Source organism: Pholis gunnellus (assembly GCF_910591455.1).
Source record: "Pholis gunnellus genome assembly, chromosome: 4".
NCBI classification, from domain to species: Eukaryota; Metazoa; Chordata; class Actinopteri; order Perciformes; family Pholidae; genus Pholis; species Pholis gunnellus.
The window spans coordinates 7,566,531-7,585,925 of NC_136530.1; the positions used below are offsets into that span (position 1 = coordinate 7,566,531).

The 19,395-nt window shown below is 42.3% G+C and overlaps 1 protein-coding gene across 3 annotated transcripts in view; it reads right to left on the minus strand.

The window, feature by feature from the left end:
* The window catches only part of tle2b (TLE family member 2, transcriptional corepressor b), a 69,752-nt gene that overhangs the window by 25,021 nt on the left and 25,336 nt on the right, over positions 1 to 19,395 (minus strand). For all 3 annotated transcript variants that reach the window (XM_079158003.1, XM_079158004.1, XM_079158002.1), the window contains exons 4-5: positions 18,807 to 18,851; positions 542 to 604 (exon numbers count right to left, since the gene is read on the minus strand). In XM_079158003.1, coding sequence (XP_079014129.1) covers positions 542 to 604; positions 18,807 to 18,851 — 108 coding nt within the window. The remainder of the gene's footprint in view (positions 1 to 541; positions 605 to 18,806; positions 18,852 to 19,395) is intronic.

Sequence of the window (19,395 nt, forward strand, 5' to 3'; positions counted from 1 at the left end):
GTAACATAGCAACCAGACACAACCACAACATCTCGGTGAAAACAACACGACGCTCTGAAGTGCTCCCAGCTGGGCGTTTTCAGAAGAGCGCCTTACTTTTTCAGCCGGGAAAAAAAAAAACCCCACTTTGGTGGACACGGGCCCTTATTGAGGCAGCTTGCAGTAATTGGGATGAAATCCAAAACTATAGCCTCAAAATTTTAAAATAGAGTTGAATGAACACATTTCTGTCAACAATTTAACGTTTTAACATGAGGTAGTAGTGTAAAACATTGCAATGCATTGGCGATGTTTCTGTTAATTTCTTTACACTTTATTCAACTTGAACACGTAAATTAAAATCAATGTCTTTTGAAAATATAATGAGGACTTCTGAATTTATATTTTGCTCCGCATGCAATTTTATGTATTCTGGTTGATTAATTATTCCGAATGCAAAGAAAATGTGATATAGGCCTGGGGTGTGAATAATCACCTCCTGATTATGTGTGTGCATATTTTGTGTTTATCTGTAAGTGTGTCTGGCATTGGTGACACTTACCTCTTGAGAGAGGAAAGGGATGATCTGAGCGCAGATGGCACTGAGACGCTTGACAATCTCCGCCTGAGATGGAAAGAGAGAGAAACGGGAGATAGAGGCAGAAGGGGAGAGAAAAGGATACATTACCATCACATATCGTCACATATCGTATAAAAAAACAGCATATGAAACACTTTTTGAAACATATTTCTAATGAGGGAGGAGCTCTGTCAGCGAAAACAAGAGACAGAGAGAAGGGACATGTGGGAGTGAACGACAGAGGAGGAAGGATGGAGGCAGCATTAGAGCTCCAGTCATCCTCGGGTCTTTTAGCGCCATCACACTCTCATTTAGCTCGGCCTCACGCGCTCTTCAGTCTTCCTTCCATCTCTCTCTGCCTTCTCACACATACACACTTATGAGCGAACACACATTACACATCACAATAAGCAGGAAAAAAAAGCTCTCTTTAAAGCTCTCCACCTGTCACAGCCGGCTGTCCGGTGCGTCTATTTCCTCAAACTCGTAAAACCCATAAAAACGCACACACAGACATGCACACAGACAACGAGCACACTCGAGGCAAACCTAGTAACCATCCACAGAATACGGCTGGCTGCACACATGGACACCTAAAAACATAAGCGCACACTCTGTCGGTGTGTCTCTTAGTGTGTGTCTCACACACACACACACACACACACACACACACACACACACACACACACACACACGAACCTCTGCGGTGTGTCTAATTCTATCTGTCTGAGTGCCCTCAGCCTCATTTTGTTCTCTTCTTCACTCAGCCGTTCTCTCTTTTTCTACAACAGCTCTCACACTGAGCCATTATTACCCTATTCATCCTCTTCCTCCCATTCTCCCCCTCCCTTGCTCACTTTGTCTCGTTTTCTCTCATCTTTCCGTTTTTCCAAATTATTCCCTTTCTCTCCATTTTAATTTATCCTCCCTTCCTTCTCGCAGCTGGCCTTTTCCCTCTAACATCAGTTGCTCTCGTGTCTTTTTTCTTTGTTACTTTGCTGTCAAACATTTCCACGACCATATACATTTCTTTTAATATCATTTTTACTCCCAATATCTGTTTTGCTTTCTCTCTCCCCACTTATGTGTTTCTGTCACTCGGAGATACTGGAGAAGAAGTGAGAAATGAGAAAGACAGTAAAGGGGCGATGGAGGGCAATGTGATGACTGACAGGGCTGTATACAACACATTCTCTCTCTCTCTCTCTCTCTCTCGCTCTCTCTCTCTCTCTCTCTCTCTCAGCCTGTCAGTTACAACCAGTCTCATCATGACTTCATAAACTGGCTATCACCAGACACACAGCTCTGTTCCAAGGACATCACATCATACATGTGTCAACGTACATGTGTGTGTGTGTGTGTGTGTGTGTGTGTGTGTGTGTGTGTGTGTGTGTGTGTGTGTGTGTGTGTGTGCCTAAGTTCCTCAGTGTATTTGGAAAGATATACATGTATAGTATGTGTGTGCTGACCATAACGAGTTGAGTGACAGCGAGATAAAGGAACAGAGATGAGAGAAGAAGAGACAGAGAACAGTTAGCCCATTACTGCTGTTTTCATTTATGATTTCATTTATTTTAAAGACTAAATAAATATTTGTGTCTGCTTGAATCAACTTTATCCCTTCATTTACTTTCTTTTCAGCTAAATACTGCATTATTTATTGTGAATCAGCCATCCTCCCCTCAGTTACATCTCGGGAACTAAATCATAAAGCTGCCTATCGAATAACAGATTGTCCTCAGGCCAAAGATAAATTCAGATGGCCTGGCTCAGTTCTGGTTAGATAAAAGCCAATATGACAAGACTGATGCTGGACCATAAGTCACAATCGGGCAGCATAGGACAGAGCTTACCTGAACATAATTTGTCCATGAAGCTGCTTCCATTTACTGTTTCCTGTCTAAAAGGTGGCTGTAACTTTGATTGAAAGCTACACAAAAAAACATAACTATCAATAACAGAGCAGCAGAAGCAAACGGTACAAAGAAAGCTTTTGCTCAATTAAGTGGAAGCATTAAAAGCAGCCACTGTGCACGACCTTGAGAGCTAAAATAATATCCAGAAATATATTCAATTTACTCAAACAAGTTCTGAGGTGATTAATTAATTGATTAATGTTCCCCCAGTGTTGATGAATTGATGAATAATGTTAAATCCCATAAAGTAAAACCGTATAAAGTAAAAACTAGAATTACCAACTCTTGGTTATTTGCCTCTGCCAAACAGTCATGTTGCAGTTTACATCCATGTCTGTCCAAAATGTCATCACTTCATCCTTTCAACCTATTAGAGATTTATGTGAAATTGTCATAATAAGCAAATACATTCTTTAAATATGGCCATCAACATGTTTTGTGAGGTCACAGTGATCTTTGACCACCAAAATCTAAATCAGTTTATTCTTGAGTCCAAGTGGACGTTTGTGCCAAATTTGAATATATTCCCTCCGGACTGACGTACCACCCGAAAACATTAAGAACATGAAAAATGTTGGGCTTTGCTTCCACTTCTATGTTTCATATGTTTGAGGCTGCCCATTACGCTGGGTAGGAACTTACTGGTTTACAATACGGCTAAAGTGAGCTGGGCCAGGTGTCAGAAGAAAAAAAACACGGCACAGTCTCGTTCCACAGCCCTGCCAAAGCACAGCCACCAGGGAGTACTGGCAAAGACTGGCCGGATGGAGGGATGAACGGATGGAGGGAGGAATGGATGGGTAGATACAAAGGAAGAGAAGGGGGCTGGTCAATAAACACCTGAGGGCAGATACGCTGCCAACTGGCAGGGGGACAGAGAGAGACAGAGAAAGAGAGGCTTTAAGTGAAACAGAGATGAAATATAGGTGAAGGACAAAGAAGAACACAAAAGCTTTTCATTTAAAAAGGAGCAAAAATATCCTAAATGATTCTCTAAAACAGACAAATAGAAAGGAGGAATGGAAATCGGGAGTAAGTTTAGAGAAGAAGAAAAAATGAAGACATGCTGGACAAGGACAGCCTGTTCCAGAGGCTGTGGCACATATTAGCCTGTCTGTTATATTTCATATAACAATCTATAAATACAGTCCAAATAAAAATCCATGTATTTGAACTGTAGACGGTGATGCCAGCAAAAATATTCATGTATTTTTTGCATATTGACACTGAATATTTGAAACGGTTTAAATACTCATTTTCCTCAATACTCCACATTTCCCCTGCTCTCTCTTCTCAATCATCGATATTTGTCAGCGTATTCTATTGCAGTTAGAAATTCCTGTATCGTGACAACACTGTCCCAAACGCATTAGTAACTGGATGCTAAAAGACAAGAGAAGTATTTGAATTACAGGGAACTTGAATACAGGAAGTTACAGCAGGTTGTAGTTTGTGCTCAAGAAATGGGCACTGAATTTCTATTGAGTTTTTTACATTTTCCTGCAGAACCATCCAATAGTTTATTATCATGAACGTTTAAACACACAAAGTAAAAGTCGTATTTGGTGTCACAGTCATAAATTCTTCCTTGACCCAACATTTTATATCTGCATTCAACCTTCAATCTGGAAGAAATCCATCAGAGAACAAGGAAGCAATTTCTACACCAACACTCTGCTCAGTCGACCAGAATGCAATTCAGAGACAAGAGTTGTGCTTTGCGTAAGAGGCCTAATTCAACATTTTTCTTGACTGGAGAAACTCATTCTCCACTACACTTACTTTGCAATCCCTACTGCTACAGTACTGCTCTCTCTCCACCCACGTTTAACCCACAGCACAAGCGCAACATGTTCCTGCCTGTTCTGTGAAGGTTGTCAAAAGGCATTTGAGGAAATGTAGAAAATGACTAACTGAAGGAGAAATAAGATGAGATAGGTGGGAATATGAGGCGGTGGGTAGACTAGAAAAGAAAATAATAACACTCACTCATAAAATAATGGTGCAACAACGGTTCTGCAAGTGAAGTTTCTTTAAATAATGAACCAGCGACTGACTGTTCTGACAAAGACAAAGCTTGTTTGAGACTTGAGGGGGTCCTATTGGAGAAAGATCTGCTCCCGAGCTATTTTCTTTCAACTGCTTGGAATAAAGAGGCATCCTGCGTTGTGTAACTGTCGCATTGTGATCGGCTTGTAAGAGGTACAACGTGATATTTGAGGGTGCATATGTAATGCCTTTCTAATCAAGACCAGGAATGCAGACAAGCTCAAAAGGAGTGATGAGTTGACAGAAAACAAGATCACGTTTTTTCCTTGAACACTTTTTCGCTTGTGACACTAAAGTTAACCGGAGCTGGAACACTGGAGGAGACACTTGCTTGTGAAAGATCAGCATTGTATTTGGTCTCCCAGCATGATGGCAAGCAACGGTGACCGCGTTCATCTTGCCAATAAAGCTTGGCGAATTTGAATGTGACGAGCGTGGGTTGAGATTGGCACGGGGCGAGGGAGATTGTGCCCAGTGTGCTCGGGCACCGCCAGCTGTGCCAGCCTCCGAGTCCCACTACGGCTGAGCGAGCCAGCTTTATGGAGGGGGCCTGTATGTGTGTGTGTGTGTGTGTGTGTGTGTGTGTGATTCCACACTCCTCTACTTACTCTAATTGCTCTCAACAATAATCTCTGCCATCTCTTTTAGCTCCAACTTTATTTCTCTCTGGCTTGTTACCGGAACAGTTGCCGGTTTGAATCCTTGTAAGTGTAGTTCTGGAGACAGAGTGAGCGATGGAGCACTTAACCTCCGACAGCAGAGGGCTCCAGTTGTAACAGGCAACTTCACAGTGGATGTGTGCCGCAGTGATACATGATATCGAGGTGAAAACCAGGATGCTTTACTTTGAGAGAAAGAAGGTTAAACTAAATGATTTTGTGGCGACAGAAGAGTGCTGAGGCTCTGACCTTTACACTTCCTATGACTGATTGTTCAGAACATTGGCGATCCAGAAATTAAGGCTCCGCTGTTGCACTCAGGTTGCCCCTGGATAAATAAAAATGCTTTAAAAAATGTATTCAATGTGTGTGACATTTCGTACATAAATAGTGTGTGTAACTGTGTATGCAGTCCAAAATGATTTCCTCGTTCGCTCATTCACTATTTCCATAACAAACACTCAATTAGAGCTGTGAAGCTTAATCAAAAAATTAATGTTAACTATTTTAATCATTGATTGATCCTTTGTCTGCAAACATTATCATCATCAGCGTTTTTGCGTCATCACTGACGAGTGCAGTGCCGAGTTACTCTGATGTTCACATTTATCAAAAAAGTAGTGCGCATGCCATGGAGTGATTAGGGTCATGTCGTATACAATGCCTCACAGTTTGTGCGCTGCATGTGCATGGCTGCAGAGAACCCTCGTTTATTTTCCAAGAGTCAGAGGGTGTGTACATATCGCACACACACACACACACAAACAGACACACACACACAGACACACTGACACACACAACACACACACATACATACACACACAATCCTGGAGCTTATCTCTGTCCGCTGCTTTCTAATTGGACTGCTCTCCCCTCTGTGAACAGTTTAAGGTAAATATTTGTAGCCAACGACGCACTAATCACCCACTGATTGGGGTTGCAGGCACAGAGCTGTTCAATGAAAACAGCCATTGCTGCTTCCTCTCTTTCAACCCCCACACCTCCTCCTCTCTTTCCTCTCTCTCTCCGTGCAATCACCCGTCTTCATTCTCTATTCTGCTGCCTTTTTTTCCAACTTCCACAGTATATCTCTCTCTCGCTGTCCACTTGCTCTGTTTTCCCTCAGTGCACTTGGCCTTGCTCTCCTTCTCTGCCCTCCTTCTTATTCTCTCTCATTTCTTTCTCCTTCTTGCTCTATCTCTCTGCCCTGCTTCACTCCCAGACTCTCCCTCCTCCCTCCCTCTCTCTTCTTTTCTTGCTCAGTCTTGTTTTCCTCTCTCTCTCTCTCTCTCTCCTCTCTCTCCTCTCCCCCCCCCCCCCCCCCCCCCCCTCTGGGCAGCGAGCCAGCTCCTCTGCCCTGGCACCGAGCCAACTGCTCTCCTCCTCTTCGCCTCCTCCTCCCCTGCCTCCCTTCCTCTATCCCCCTTGCCTCTGATTGATGGCCCCTCTATTCTGGAAGGAGAGGAAGAGAAACAGAGAGAGAGGGAGGGAGTGGGAGAGGAAAGGGGAGCAGCAAAGCACACACGAACACTGAAACACACACACGGTCACACACACAAAAACACTAGGGGGCACACACACACGTGCACACAAGCACTCTAAGAATTGTGCACACAAATACAACTACACACACGCACACAAAAGCCACCACAAACAGTCAGACACACACACACACACACAAACAAAAGCAACAAGGGCACACAGAAAACCAAACCAAACAGAGCAGAGGAGAGCACACATACAAAGAGCTGTGTGCAGAGCAAGCAGCATGAGACCAACAAGCACACACATACGCAACCACGTACACACACACTCCCACTCACACACACTCACACACACACACACACACACACACAAATACACACTTCCTCAGACATATAAAGACACAGATTCAACCTTCAGTGTAACAATACAAGATAGGCAGCGGACCAGGCAGCAGAAACATTTATAATAAAAAATACAGACAGCTCACTTCAACTCCTCCAACACACACACACACACACACACACACACACACACACACACACACACACACACACACACACACACACACACACACACACACACACACACACACACTTACCCATTGGTGGGTTTCCATCACAGTTACCAACATGCACGAACAATGACTTCACACCAACACACCTGTATGAAAGGATACTATATTGCAGAGGTGTATGCACCATGCATACACCTCTGCAATATACATATACACATACTGTCTGTACACACAAACTCACACAGGGAAACTTTATAGGCTATGTGACAGTGACACAGAGAGAGAGAGAAAGAGAGAGAGACAGAGAGAGAGAGAGAGAGAGAGAGAGAGAGAGAGAGATCTAGTTGGTTGTAAAACTACAACCCCAACTGTGAGATTCCCGCTCTCTGGCTATATTATACACTCAGCTATTAGTCATATTCACACTGTGCCAGCTCACCAGCTTGCATCAACAGACTGCATACGGCTTCAAACTCATGTCGTCCGCAATGCAATCAGACACAATGTAGCCAGAGTAGCAAAGCTGAATGCAAAGGCATGCAAACAAACACCCACATTAGCGCGCGCACACACACACACACACACACACACACACACACACAGTTAAGTATCAGATTTTCTGTAACGCCTCAGGCAGTTCTTAATTTGGGCCTGTAGACACGGAGTCCTGGAAAATCCGATTTTTGCCCACATTAGTACTCATACTTCTTATGGCGTTCCTCTATGTCCTGGGGAATGCAGGTACTGTAGCTACTCACAATTCTAACAACAAAGCCAGAACATCCTCGTTGGAAATTGACTCTGAATGCCAAGAGGAGGAAAAAAAGACTAAACAAACTCCGTAAACGAAAGCATTTAACTTCATTTGCCCACTGCAGTGCAAATCAGACCAAGGGTACAGAAGGTACGATCTGTCATGACATTGCTCCTCCCCTCTTCATCATCACTAGCTATAAAATAACATTCTGGAAGTGGCAGTCCATATTATAATAATTACTCCTAAGACCATTAGAAGACATATTTTCAACTGGTCTTACAATAAAAATAATTAGACTATTAGTCTAGAGCCATGTAAGGCTATAACAGTGCTTTAAGGTATATACGTTAGCATCCCAATGCTAGAGGAAATACAGGAGAGCACCAAATTCATCAGGATACATTGTGTTCCCATGTCTTGTGGGAACCATGCATGTCTGGAAACAATCTTGTGCAAATCTGGTAGATGTTGAGATATCTGAGAAGATAGATGAAAACTTTGTCCTACGGATGGCGTTAGGGGAAAAGTCAGGGGAGAAGCCAAAGTAAGTAGGATTCATCCTCTGGGGACCACGGACGTATGTAAAAGATAGCACGGCAATTCGTCCAATGGTTGTTGAGATATTTGGTGGCGATAGTCTGATAGTGGTGGACCAAAAGACCAACAGACCAACACTGCTATTGTTGCTAGCTCGGCTGAAAAGCTTTTATCCTTTAACCATTATTCCAACTATAAATGAGAATTAGTATATTTTATTATTTAAAAAAAATGTACATTAAAATATGTTCCTCATGAATTTAGGCATACATTTGAATACAAAAATAGATTTCACATGTCAAGTGTAGCAGTTATGTAAAAAGGCCACATGCTGTGCCTGAGAATACTGGCACCTCATGTGCCCTAATTCAAGCTCTGGTCGCAGAACATGGTAGCACATGCAGCCGCTATCATATATATGTACACGTCCACCCACCCGCCCACGCACGCACGCACGCACGCACGCACGCACGCACGCACGCACGCACGCACGCACGCACGCACGCACGCACGCACGCACGCACGCACGCACGCACGCACGCACGCACGCACGCACACACACACACACACACACACACACACACACACACACACACACACACACACACACACACACACACACACACACACACACACACACACACACACACACACACACACACACACACACACACACACACACACACACACACTGTACACACACACACATACAGTCTGTGTAGCTACTCAGAGCTCCTCTGCCAGGGCAACAAAGCCATTACGCTAAAAGGCTAGCTCCCTGGGAATTTAATCACTCATTTTCACTCTCTTTCTTTTTTCCACTGTTTTTCCTTCCCTCAACTTATTTTCTATCATTCCTAAAGGGTTATATCACACTCTGTTCCCGCTCTCTCTTTCTCTTCGCCTCATTATTCACAAATGGGCTCTGTTACACATGTATGCACAGGCATACACACATGGTTTGAGGGAATGAGAGGGAGAGACATCAAAGCTGCAGACGCACACACACACACACACACACACACACACATGCACAGAGCACAGATGCTACAACATGTGCAGAGGGACTGCATAGACCAATCATTAGAGAGCGTAAACACATACCATAAACACACACCATAAACACAGACATGTACACAATTGACGAAGTCACTTGACCTCTCCAAAGCAGTGGTTGACCCACATATGCAGGTTAAAAAACACACAACTGTGGGATTATCGACTGACTGGGTGATGGGAGTAGCAGAGAGAAAAAAAACATGAGGCAGAGGGGATGGAAAGAGTGAGATTGAGAAAGAAAAAGGGGAAAGAGAGAGAAGCCCAATCCTATTACGAACCAAAGCGGTGAGTTGAAAATGAAGGCATCTCTCGCTTGCTCTTTTTCCCCTCACTTCTAGTACACACTCTCCTCCCTCCCAAATGAATTGAGGATTCAGGTCACAACTTCAGCCAAATATACCAACGCATGCACGCTCTCTCTCACGCTCACGCGCACTCGCACACGCACACATGTGCAAACAGAAATGCATTTTTAAAAAAAAGGCTAGACAGCTCGGGCTAATTAGACGGGAGGATAAGTGCGTGCACACACCCTTTTTTTATACAACACAAACAGAAAAACATTCTCTGTGATCTCCCTCTGCTGCTTGTACTCAGGCTTAATCGTCCTCAGTCCCTGTTTCTGTTTTATTCATTTATTTAGTTTATATCTTCACTTTGTTTGTCATTTTTCTCAGATTTTTTCCCCTTTTGTTTTCAGCTTGATTAACAGTTGTTCTCTTATATTTTAAATACTTCTATCGTGAAGAGTTGGATCCTTATCATAGTATTCATGGTATTCAGTTAAGCAAGCTTCATTTTCCTTTTTTTAAAGTAAAAAAACATACATTAAAGAACTAAACAATACACACACAGCTTTTATTTTTTATTGTATCGCTCCTAAAATTGCCAGTAATGCCAGCATTGTTTGCTAAATAACATGAACTATCACATAAAGGAGAGTGCGAAGGAAAGACTGGGCTACTCACTCTTGTCTGTCACACAAAAGCACACACACACACTCACACACACACACACACACTCACACACCCTCAGCCAATGTGTGGTGGTGAAATGAAAGGAGGGAGCAGGAAGGAAGGACAACCAGCTGCCTCATCTGTCCTCAGGAGTCCACGGGGGAAACAGTCTGGCTGCCGAGCATCCTGACTATCAAACACAGCCTCCATAATATCCTGCCTGGTCTGTGAACCACGTTGTCTTTATATCTGGTATGCTGATACAGTCTGCAAAGTATATATATATGCTAACACTGTTTTTTATGATATCCTGTCAAAAGTGTGTGAACCTAGCATATGTATGGCAGTTGGTATAAAGAAAGTATAAGCTATTGCTGGAATGTGAACACAACTTCCATGACATCCTGATTAGTATCATATTAGTGGAGTTCAGGACCCGAAGTGTTACACGCCGACTGTAGAGAAGCTGGTTTAAGTAAGAAGCCTGGCCACCAAGCACATTGCTAAATGTATATTATTTAAGTACTCTGTTGGTGTTTGGCTTACTTCCGAGTCGGTAGGTTTTAGGGTTTTAACTCACACCGTAATTATCCTAAATGGCTCAAAATTAGGAACCAGCTACAAGCTCAAGGACAGAATGACACCTCTCAGTAATGGGATGCTCTCTCTCACCACTGAGACCGTTTATTATTTCTTTGCTTTAAAAAGAATATTCCTTTTTCTGGATCATAGTTGCTAGCCTGAACTATTATAAAAAATTCCATTGTGACCCAGCTTTCAACTGCACATGCCCCTCCAGGTTCTTACTGTCTCATCTCTAATTATGCACCCTCGCTGCCCAGTAGCCTTGTTGCCTATAACGCTGTAACAGGCTTCTAAAATGCAAACAAATTCCAGCATCCCAGCCGCTTCCGAACATTGAGAATTTCTCCTGCAAACATGTATTGGTGTCACAGCTCAAGGTGTAACCTTATGTAAAAAGCACAATTTGTGTGAAGGATTTCAACCTTTGAGTCCACAGTACTCCAATCAGCAACCACCCAGGCTTGACTCAGATGGGCCGCTACTTTGTACCTTGAGATATCGATTTCTAAATAAATCAGGGAGACATTTTTACGCACTTAAAAGCTGTAATCATTGTACATGCATAATCATAATGTTTTAACAACACCAAGTCCTCCAAATAGGAGTTTCCAGTAATATGATTGTGTAGTGACTGTTAAAGATGCAACATTAGCTAAAGCCATGTGTTTTTTATGCATTGCAGGTAAAAATAAGGCACTGATATGTGGTGCTTCTGAGATGACATGGGTATGATGTTCCCACAGTAGCAGTGTAAGGATGAACCTTTACATTTATTTTTTGTGATGCACTGTCAGAACCCAGTCATTTAGAAACACTTACCTATGCTGTTATTGAAATGCTGCCACAGTAGTTTCCCTGCTGGCCCCAGGAGTCTACTGGGGGACACTCTACCAGCAAAGAAATAATGCACCCTTCTGCTAAAATCACCCATTTCCTTCTGATACTGTGATGATGTACAGTATATGGGAACATGTCAAAACACACATTTCACTCGCAGATAGAAGAAAGAGATGTGTTACCAATCACAGCGCCAAAGTAATTTCAGTTTGCAAGGCCAGCAAGCAGAACAGTGTGCATCATCACACCTGTACAGACAAACTAGAGTGTCCCTGTGAAAGACATAGCTCACAGTCAAAACTCTCCTTATGAACATCTTATTGGCCAGCTGTGTTCAACTGCCATGACAGAGATATTCATTTCCATAATTCTGTTGATATTTAGTATGTAGTACTCAAGTAGCACTACTCTTAGGCAAGCAGCTGAGATGTTTTACTTATCCGACAGCAAAAAATGACTTGTCCAAAATGGAAAATATAGGCCTGGCTGCTAACAAACAGCTAACGTTAACTAGCTTTCCACCTGCCCATTTCAATGCAGATTTGTTGTTCACAATGCTTTATCAGGGATCAGGCAAATAAAAAGCATTAATGACGTTCTCCTGAATGCATATTCTTACTGAATATCGGTGTCAGATCGATCGGGGCATCCCTAATACTACGACTGCATGAGGCATTCTACTTGTCCGCACACAGAGTTTACTTGCACTTGGCAAGCCTTAATGTCAAGCCCAGTGCGCACTTCAGCATACTGGAAGAAAAAACCCAGACTTGACTCGTGCTGGCGGGTCCAAACTATGTCCAGTCTAATCAGATCTGGGCTCCAGTTCAAATTCTGCAAGATCTCTGAGTCAATACGTCCATTAAATGAGTGGATCACATTAGATCATGGTGCATTACAAGCATCATCATCATTTTTTGGGTGTGTTCGAGTCAAACACAATTTGGATCAGGTCCAACTATCATCTGATGTTTTATCTATCCTTAGGTCTCTTTTTCTTTAAGTTCTTTCTCAAGATTACTTTTATGCACATCTGGTATGTTTCCAATCATTTTGGGCCTGTGAAGACTTCTACCAGAAAATGACACCAAACAAATGCACGTTGGTCCTAGATAAGAAAGTACAGCTGCTGTTGAGTACTGCTGCGGTTACATCTTGCTACCACTGAGCAGTTGTGGGCTCTGTGCTTTACCTAATGGCCCTTTGAAGTTAGCGGATCATGGAAGGAAAGGCATATCTCATTCACTTCCTGCCTTTCATATTTTTCCAGGCTGCACTGGTCACAAGCTTTTGGGCTGCCCCCACCTTCTGCTGGACGCGAACCCAACAAAGCCTCTATTCTTCTTCCCCCTCCCGCCATCATCCTGTTATCCTGCTGCTAGAATCAGCCGTCAATACAAAACCTGCTTCGATCCATTCACTGAACACCTTACAACAACACATGCAGCACATCATCATATCTAGGAGCTGTCCTTGGCCAACGGCTGTGAGCCCACAGTATATCACTGAATTACAAAGTCACTGCATATACATGTGATGCATAGCGGGAGACGCAGGCAATAACTAGTCAGGCCCCAGAAGTGCTATATCAATGAATATAGAACAACCACAGAGAGCAGTGTAAAGTCCTTATAGCCTCCCTAGCTCCTCCAGGGGATACAGCTAGTGTATATATATATATATATATATATATATATGATAATGGAAGTGAACCAAGTGAGATAATGTGACGGCGTGTGCGCACATGTGTGTGTGTATCTTATACAGCTTAAGAGGTGGAGGGGGGAGATGTTATCTTTCAGATACAATCATCTGAGAAGGAGGAAAGCAGAGAGAGGAAGAAAAGAAGGGAGAGAAATGCAAAGGGAGCGAGGAAGATCAAGATAGCGAAAGAGAACTGAGGGCGGGGGTGAAGATAGAGAGCGAGTGTGAAATCTAAAGAGAGAGAGAGATGAAAAAAAAAAAAAGAGAGGCTAAAAGGAAGGCTAGGAAGGAACGGGATGACTGTTACAGCTCAATTAATGCCGGGACACGAGATGGCCCTACCACTGATAATGACAGAGCGTGCAATAGAGAAAGAGACGGAGAGGGGAGAGAGGCAATAGCACTGATCTCGACAGGATGTTAGGAGGAAGCTGGAGGGGGGAGAGAGAGGAGGAGGAGGAGGAGGAGGAGGAGGAGAGGAAATAAGAGCAGATACTGTTAAATCTATTCATGATTCATTATTTCTCACTGCGGCTCAAAGCTCCCCTCCCTCTACCGATGTCTCTCTCTATCTCCCTCTTTCTCCGACTGCCCTCCCCCTTTTCTTTCCCACTCTCCCTCCGTTGCTTTCCTTTTCTTGGCCCCAATTTTCATCTCCATCTCTTCTTTTTTTTTCCTCGCCCCTCATCTGTTCTGAGATCTTTATCTGTCTCTTCTATCCATCCTTCCTGTTTACCCTCTCCTCTTTCATCCCTTCAATGAATCTCTCTATCTCCTCTTTTCCTCATGCGCTCACACTTTTTCAAACATTAGTTCTCGCCGCCATCTCTCACATTTTCCCCGTTTCTCTATCTCCCTTTTTCTCGACCGTATCCTCTCTTCTTCAAAGTCCTAATTTTCTTTAATTATCGTACACTTACTTTTTTTTTTAAATCATCCCACTCACTTCACTTTAACAACCTTGATTCTATAACCTCTTCTTTTGTGCTTTTCAATCAGTGTCTCTTTTTGACTCATTTGTTTTTTATACCTTCATTTTCTATTCTATCACGCTCTCTTCCTGCTTCTTTCTATTCTTTCTGTCAATTTCCGCTTCTCTGTTTCTGTCTCGAGCTGTAATACAGTAAGTTCTCTATTACTATCTGCCTCATATTTCCCTGTTAAACCTTTTTACCAGCTCTCTTATTTTTCTCTCTGAATCACTTTTTTCACATTATACTTTTTTTCCTCTCTCTCATATCCGCCCGCTCACTCTTCTCATAGCCTTGTTCTCTGGTTCCTGACACCGGGCCTCCCCCTCTTCATTTATTTCTCTCACTTTTTACTCTCATTCGCCTGACTGTAGCTCTTTGGTCTCCTTCTGTCATCCAAACCTCCTTCCCTTTCTCCCCCCTCTCTCGACCGTCTCTTATTTTCCACACTCTCCCCTTCTTGGCCTCCCTCTGTCATCTTCCCCACCTATCCCCCTCTTCCTTCTCCTCTGTCCATCTCTCAGAGATGCAGCCAGCACCCCAGTCCATTTCTTCTTTTTGGCGACAAGAGGCGGGTCCAGTTCTGCCTGGCTTTGTTGCCAGCCAGCCCTCTCTCTCTCTCGCTCTCTCTCTCTCTCTCTCTCTCTCTCTCTCGCTATGTCTACACCTTTCTCTTATCTTAACTAAAGTATAACTTTTCTGCATTTTGCTTTGAAGGTTAAGGTCAACGAAACTTAAAAAAAGATAGTGCTTTAGTAGCATATTAGAATTTTGGTCATTGTGATCAAAATGGTAATTCTTTTTACTATCTAAAAGTCCCAATTATATTTTTTTTCAGAGAAGAACAAAATTGCATTTACTGTATTAGTGTGTCAGGTTGTTTTAGGTATTATCATCTAAATATTAAATTTCCCTTGTGCACCATTTTATGGTAATTGTGAACTGACATCATTTTACAAAATACCGCAGCACTACAATTTCACTCTTGCTTGAAATACAGTAAAATAAATAAATTAATCCTGAGTGTTTCTGTACTGTAGTTCAACCGCATGCAATGACTTGTAAAACAATACTTTCAAAGTAGTTTTACAACACAACATTTGGTCTCTTTATTCAACAGTCTCTCTCTCTCTCATTTTGTCTGCCTGTCTCTCTCCCCCTTCTTCTGATTATTGCTCTGTCGATAGTTGTGTCTGCTGTGGGGTTTATGGAATCAATCTACCCCATCCATCAGTCCGTTTTATTGTGCACACGCGTCTTTTTTTCCCGCTGAGGTTTCCTGCTTTCAAATGTGGTTCACGTCTTTGGTCCATGAGACCAGGACTGAACTTGGATTTTGGAAGAATGCAGAATAAATCATGAGGAGCAGAGGGGAGACTTTCAAACAATTCCAGTTTCAAACACAACATTTTAAGTTCAACTTGAAGCAGAACATGAAGGCAATCAGGAGCTATAAAGGGTTACGCTGACATGTTCCTGACACAGAGATCTGCATATCTTGTTCGTATTAAAATTAAACACTACCTCACATCAAGGTGTCACTAGCTATGTTACATAATCTGTTCCAAATGTAATGGTTAGTATTCATCTTCAATCATGCAAAGTGTGGCAGACAAGCAGATGTTCTCTGGTACACATTGAATGCTCTCACCTATACCTACAGATGGTGCCTCAGATATTATAATCATAATTGTTTGCATACTTGTATGACAGCAACGACCCATCCTTCTCTTAAAGCTCAAAGCTGACATGAAATTGAGATCCAAGCAGATTTATACAGCAACCAATGGAATTCTAACAAGGTGATCGAACGTGTGTTATAGTGTTTTGTGGAGTTTCAATGTGCTAGTTTGCTTCTGTTACAGCAAAGGTTTTTGGACAGGATCTCTCTTATTCCCATCACAAATTAAATATTGAGAAACAAAACCATCTTTCAACCAATAGCAGCAACTTTAGAGACAAAGAAGGCACATCTGCAAAATTCTTCTATAATATAAGAAAGAGAGGCTTTGTGTCCTTGGGGAAACTGGTTTTTGTTGCAGTGTTGCTGAAAACACAGCTTCACCTGAACACAACATGTTACCATAAACACAGGATATGGATTCAGATTAAATATAGCTGATGCAGGTCATTAAAAATACGCCCTGATTGGCTCTTAAACTCATCTTGCATCATTCCCAACATCAGCCAGTACACTGCACTGCAAGTATATGGACAGAAGCCCACTGTTTAATGTCTTCGTGCTATAATTACCTTGATCGTGAAACGACACAATGATTAGAAGTTAAAGTGCAGAGGCTTTCATTTGAGGGCGTTTTTAGAAATTGTTTCAAACAACGAGCTGGTGGTAAAAATCCATCCCCTCTACTCTTCCATGACAGTGCCTGAGTCCACCGCAGAGTTAGCATGACAGTTAGACAGATTAAGAGCGAGGGAGACACAGGCAGCCACCTTAAAGGACTGGATAATGAGTCTGTCTATCTGTGTGTAGGTCTGTAAACACAGCAGAACAGATCTCAAGTCTGCTGTCTGTCTGTCTCTGTCTGTCTGTCTGTCTGTCTGTTTGCTTTTTTATCCATCTGTCTGGACATGTATCTGCCTGTCTGCTATTTGACTGTCCCCCCCTTTTTCCTGCAGTGTGACCCAGACAGCAAATTAGTAGCAAGTGGGGACTGACGAGCAGTCGCCGACTCCTGAGAGCACACACTGCTCCTCACGTCTTCTTCCAAGAGTACCGGATCTCAGTGGGGATAAATGGAAACGACACACAATCGACACTGACCTTCTTTTAATGCCTTTGAGCTGGCATGTGGTTTTTCACATTGCTTAGAAGAACCGGCGAGCGATTTCACACACCAGTCCTATCCATCCCATGCTGTCGATAATAAGCCTCGTCGACATCTAGTGTCAGTTAACCCCGAGTCTGTCGCCATCAGTTCTGGTAAACATACATTTGCCATTGCTATGGTTACAGCCTGTACCAGCCATCTTAATGGCATTATTATTCCCTAATTCTCACATCAGCAGCCATCGCTTGTTCTGCTTGATAATAGCTCACAAATAAACATTAAGTCAGCAGGGACATCATAATTGTGCAGGAAACACACTCTGCTGGTTTCGTGCAACAGTTCTTGAGTTTGTATTCCATACGGAGGCATGGAGAGGTAAACTACGGTGTTGAGCAGTGACCCCTGATTAAAACTAATAAAATCAGCCATCCATAGCAGTGTTGAAACCACTTGTTGCTCTTGCTGATTCATTATGAGTCTACCAAATAAAAGACAGAAAAAAACAGATCCTTCCTTAACAAGAAAACGTTATTCTTTTGCCCTGTTGTTGTACTAGTACTAGTGGTTTTGTGTTCTATTTTGCAATGGTGTCAGTATTATTTATTTTACACTTAATTCTTATTGTATTGTTCATATATGTTTGTTTTTTATTCTATCGTTTTTTTCCATTCATCTGTAATCTTTAATGAAACTTTGGCACAAAAATGTCCTTCGAGATTAAAAAAGTTCTATCTTATCTTACAAAGATGAGTCACTACTTTTTTCCCTGCTCTTCATCTTTACACAAGAATTTCAGCTGGAACAGATCCTTCTTCTGTTTTGCCAATACAGTATCTACAGAGAAACCAGGAAAAGTATAAACTCATGCACAATGTGAACTAATGCAAGACAACCCTAATGCACTAAATAAATTGAATAATTTGACGTAGCCTACTTTTTTTACACATTTAGAATAACACAAGGGTCATGTATTAGATATATATTAGACAGGTATTAAACATATTTGTAGGTATAAATTAGATTAGAACAAATTATAAACTATGATGTTGTAGGATTAAAAATACATATATCATCACCAAATTACAGTTTGTAGTTTCTGTGTTGACCAAATGCTACGTTACATTGTGAAGCTATACTTTGTATAGAAAGCTGTTTGTCATAATACGGTCACTTTATTGACGTATATGGAGGTCACTTTGTGAACAAAATATAAATGAGGACCCAGAAAATATAGTAAAAATCCACCCACACAAAATGACACAGAATGTTTGTGTGTGTGAAATAACACATTCACCTCCTCCCGCCTACTCAAAAAATGCAACTTCTACACGGAAAGATACGCACACACACAACCTCCAACCAAGTACACCAGCAGCGTGCAGAGACTGAAAAAAGCCCACACAAAAACACAGAGTACAGTCTTACGTACCTGTTTGTGCATCTCAATGTTGAGACCGTAGGACATCTCGTAGTACTGTGGAGACACAGATGACAGAGCTTCGTTAGCATTTCATACACAGCGTACATTAACATTCAGTCTTACACAATATCTCCCATTCAACAGCTGTTGCTCAGTGTAGCTGCATATGCTGCTGTTTGTCAGCGTGGTTTTAATGAAAGCAAGAAAAGAGAATGAAAAGATGGGGGCGGGAGAGAAAGTGAGTGTGTGCGCGTGTAGTAAAAACAAGTTTGTGTGTGTCTGTGTGTAGATAATGAGGTATTTATGTCTCTGTGTGAGTTATGTGCGATCACTGTCTCAGCAGGATTTTGTCTATGCAAGGCAGCCAAATGAGCATGACTGTGTGTGTGTGTGTGTGTGTGTGTGTGTGTGTGTACGCTGAAAGTTGTAGTTCCTGCATGTGTTTGTGTGCCTATGAAGACCTGCAGTATGTATGGTGTCCATCATAATAATGAGACTCTGTCAGTGCTTACTGAGACCACTGTGCACTGTGTACCTGTGTCTAAATGTGTGTCTGTACAGTGTGTGTGTGTGTGTGTGTGTGTGTGTGTGATTGATT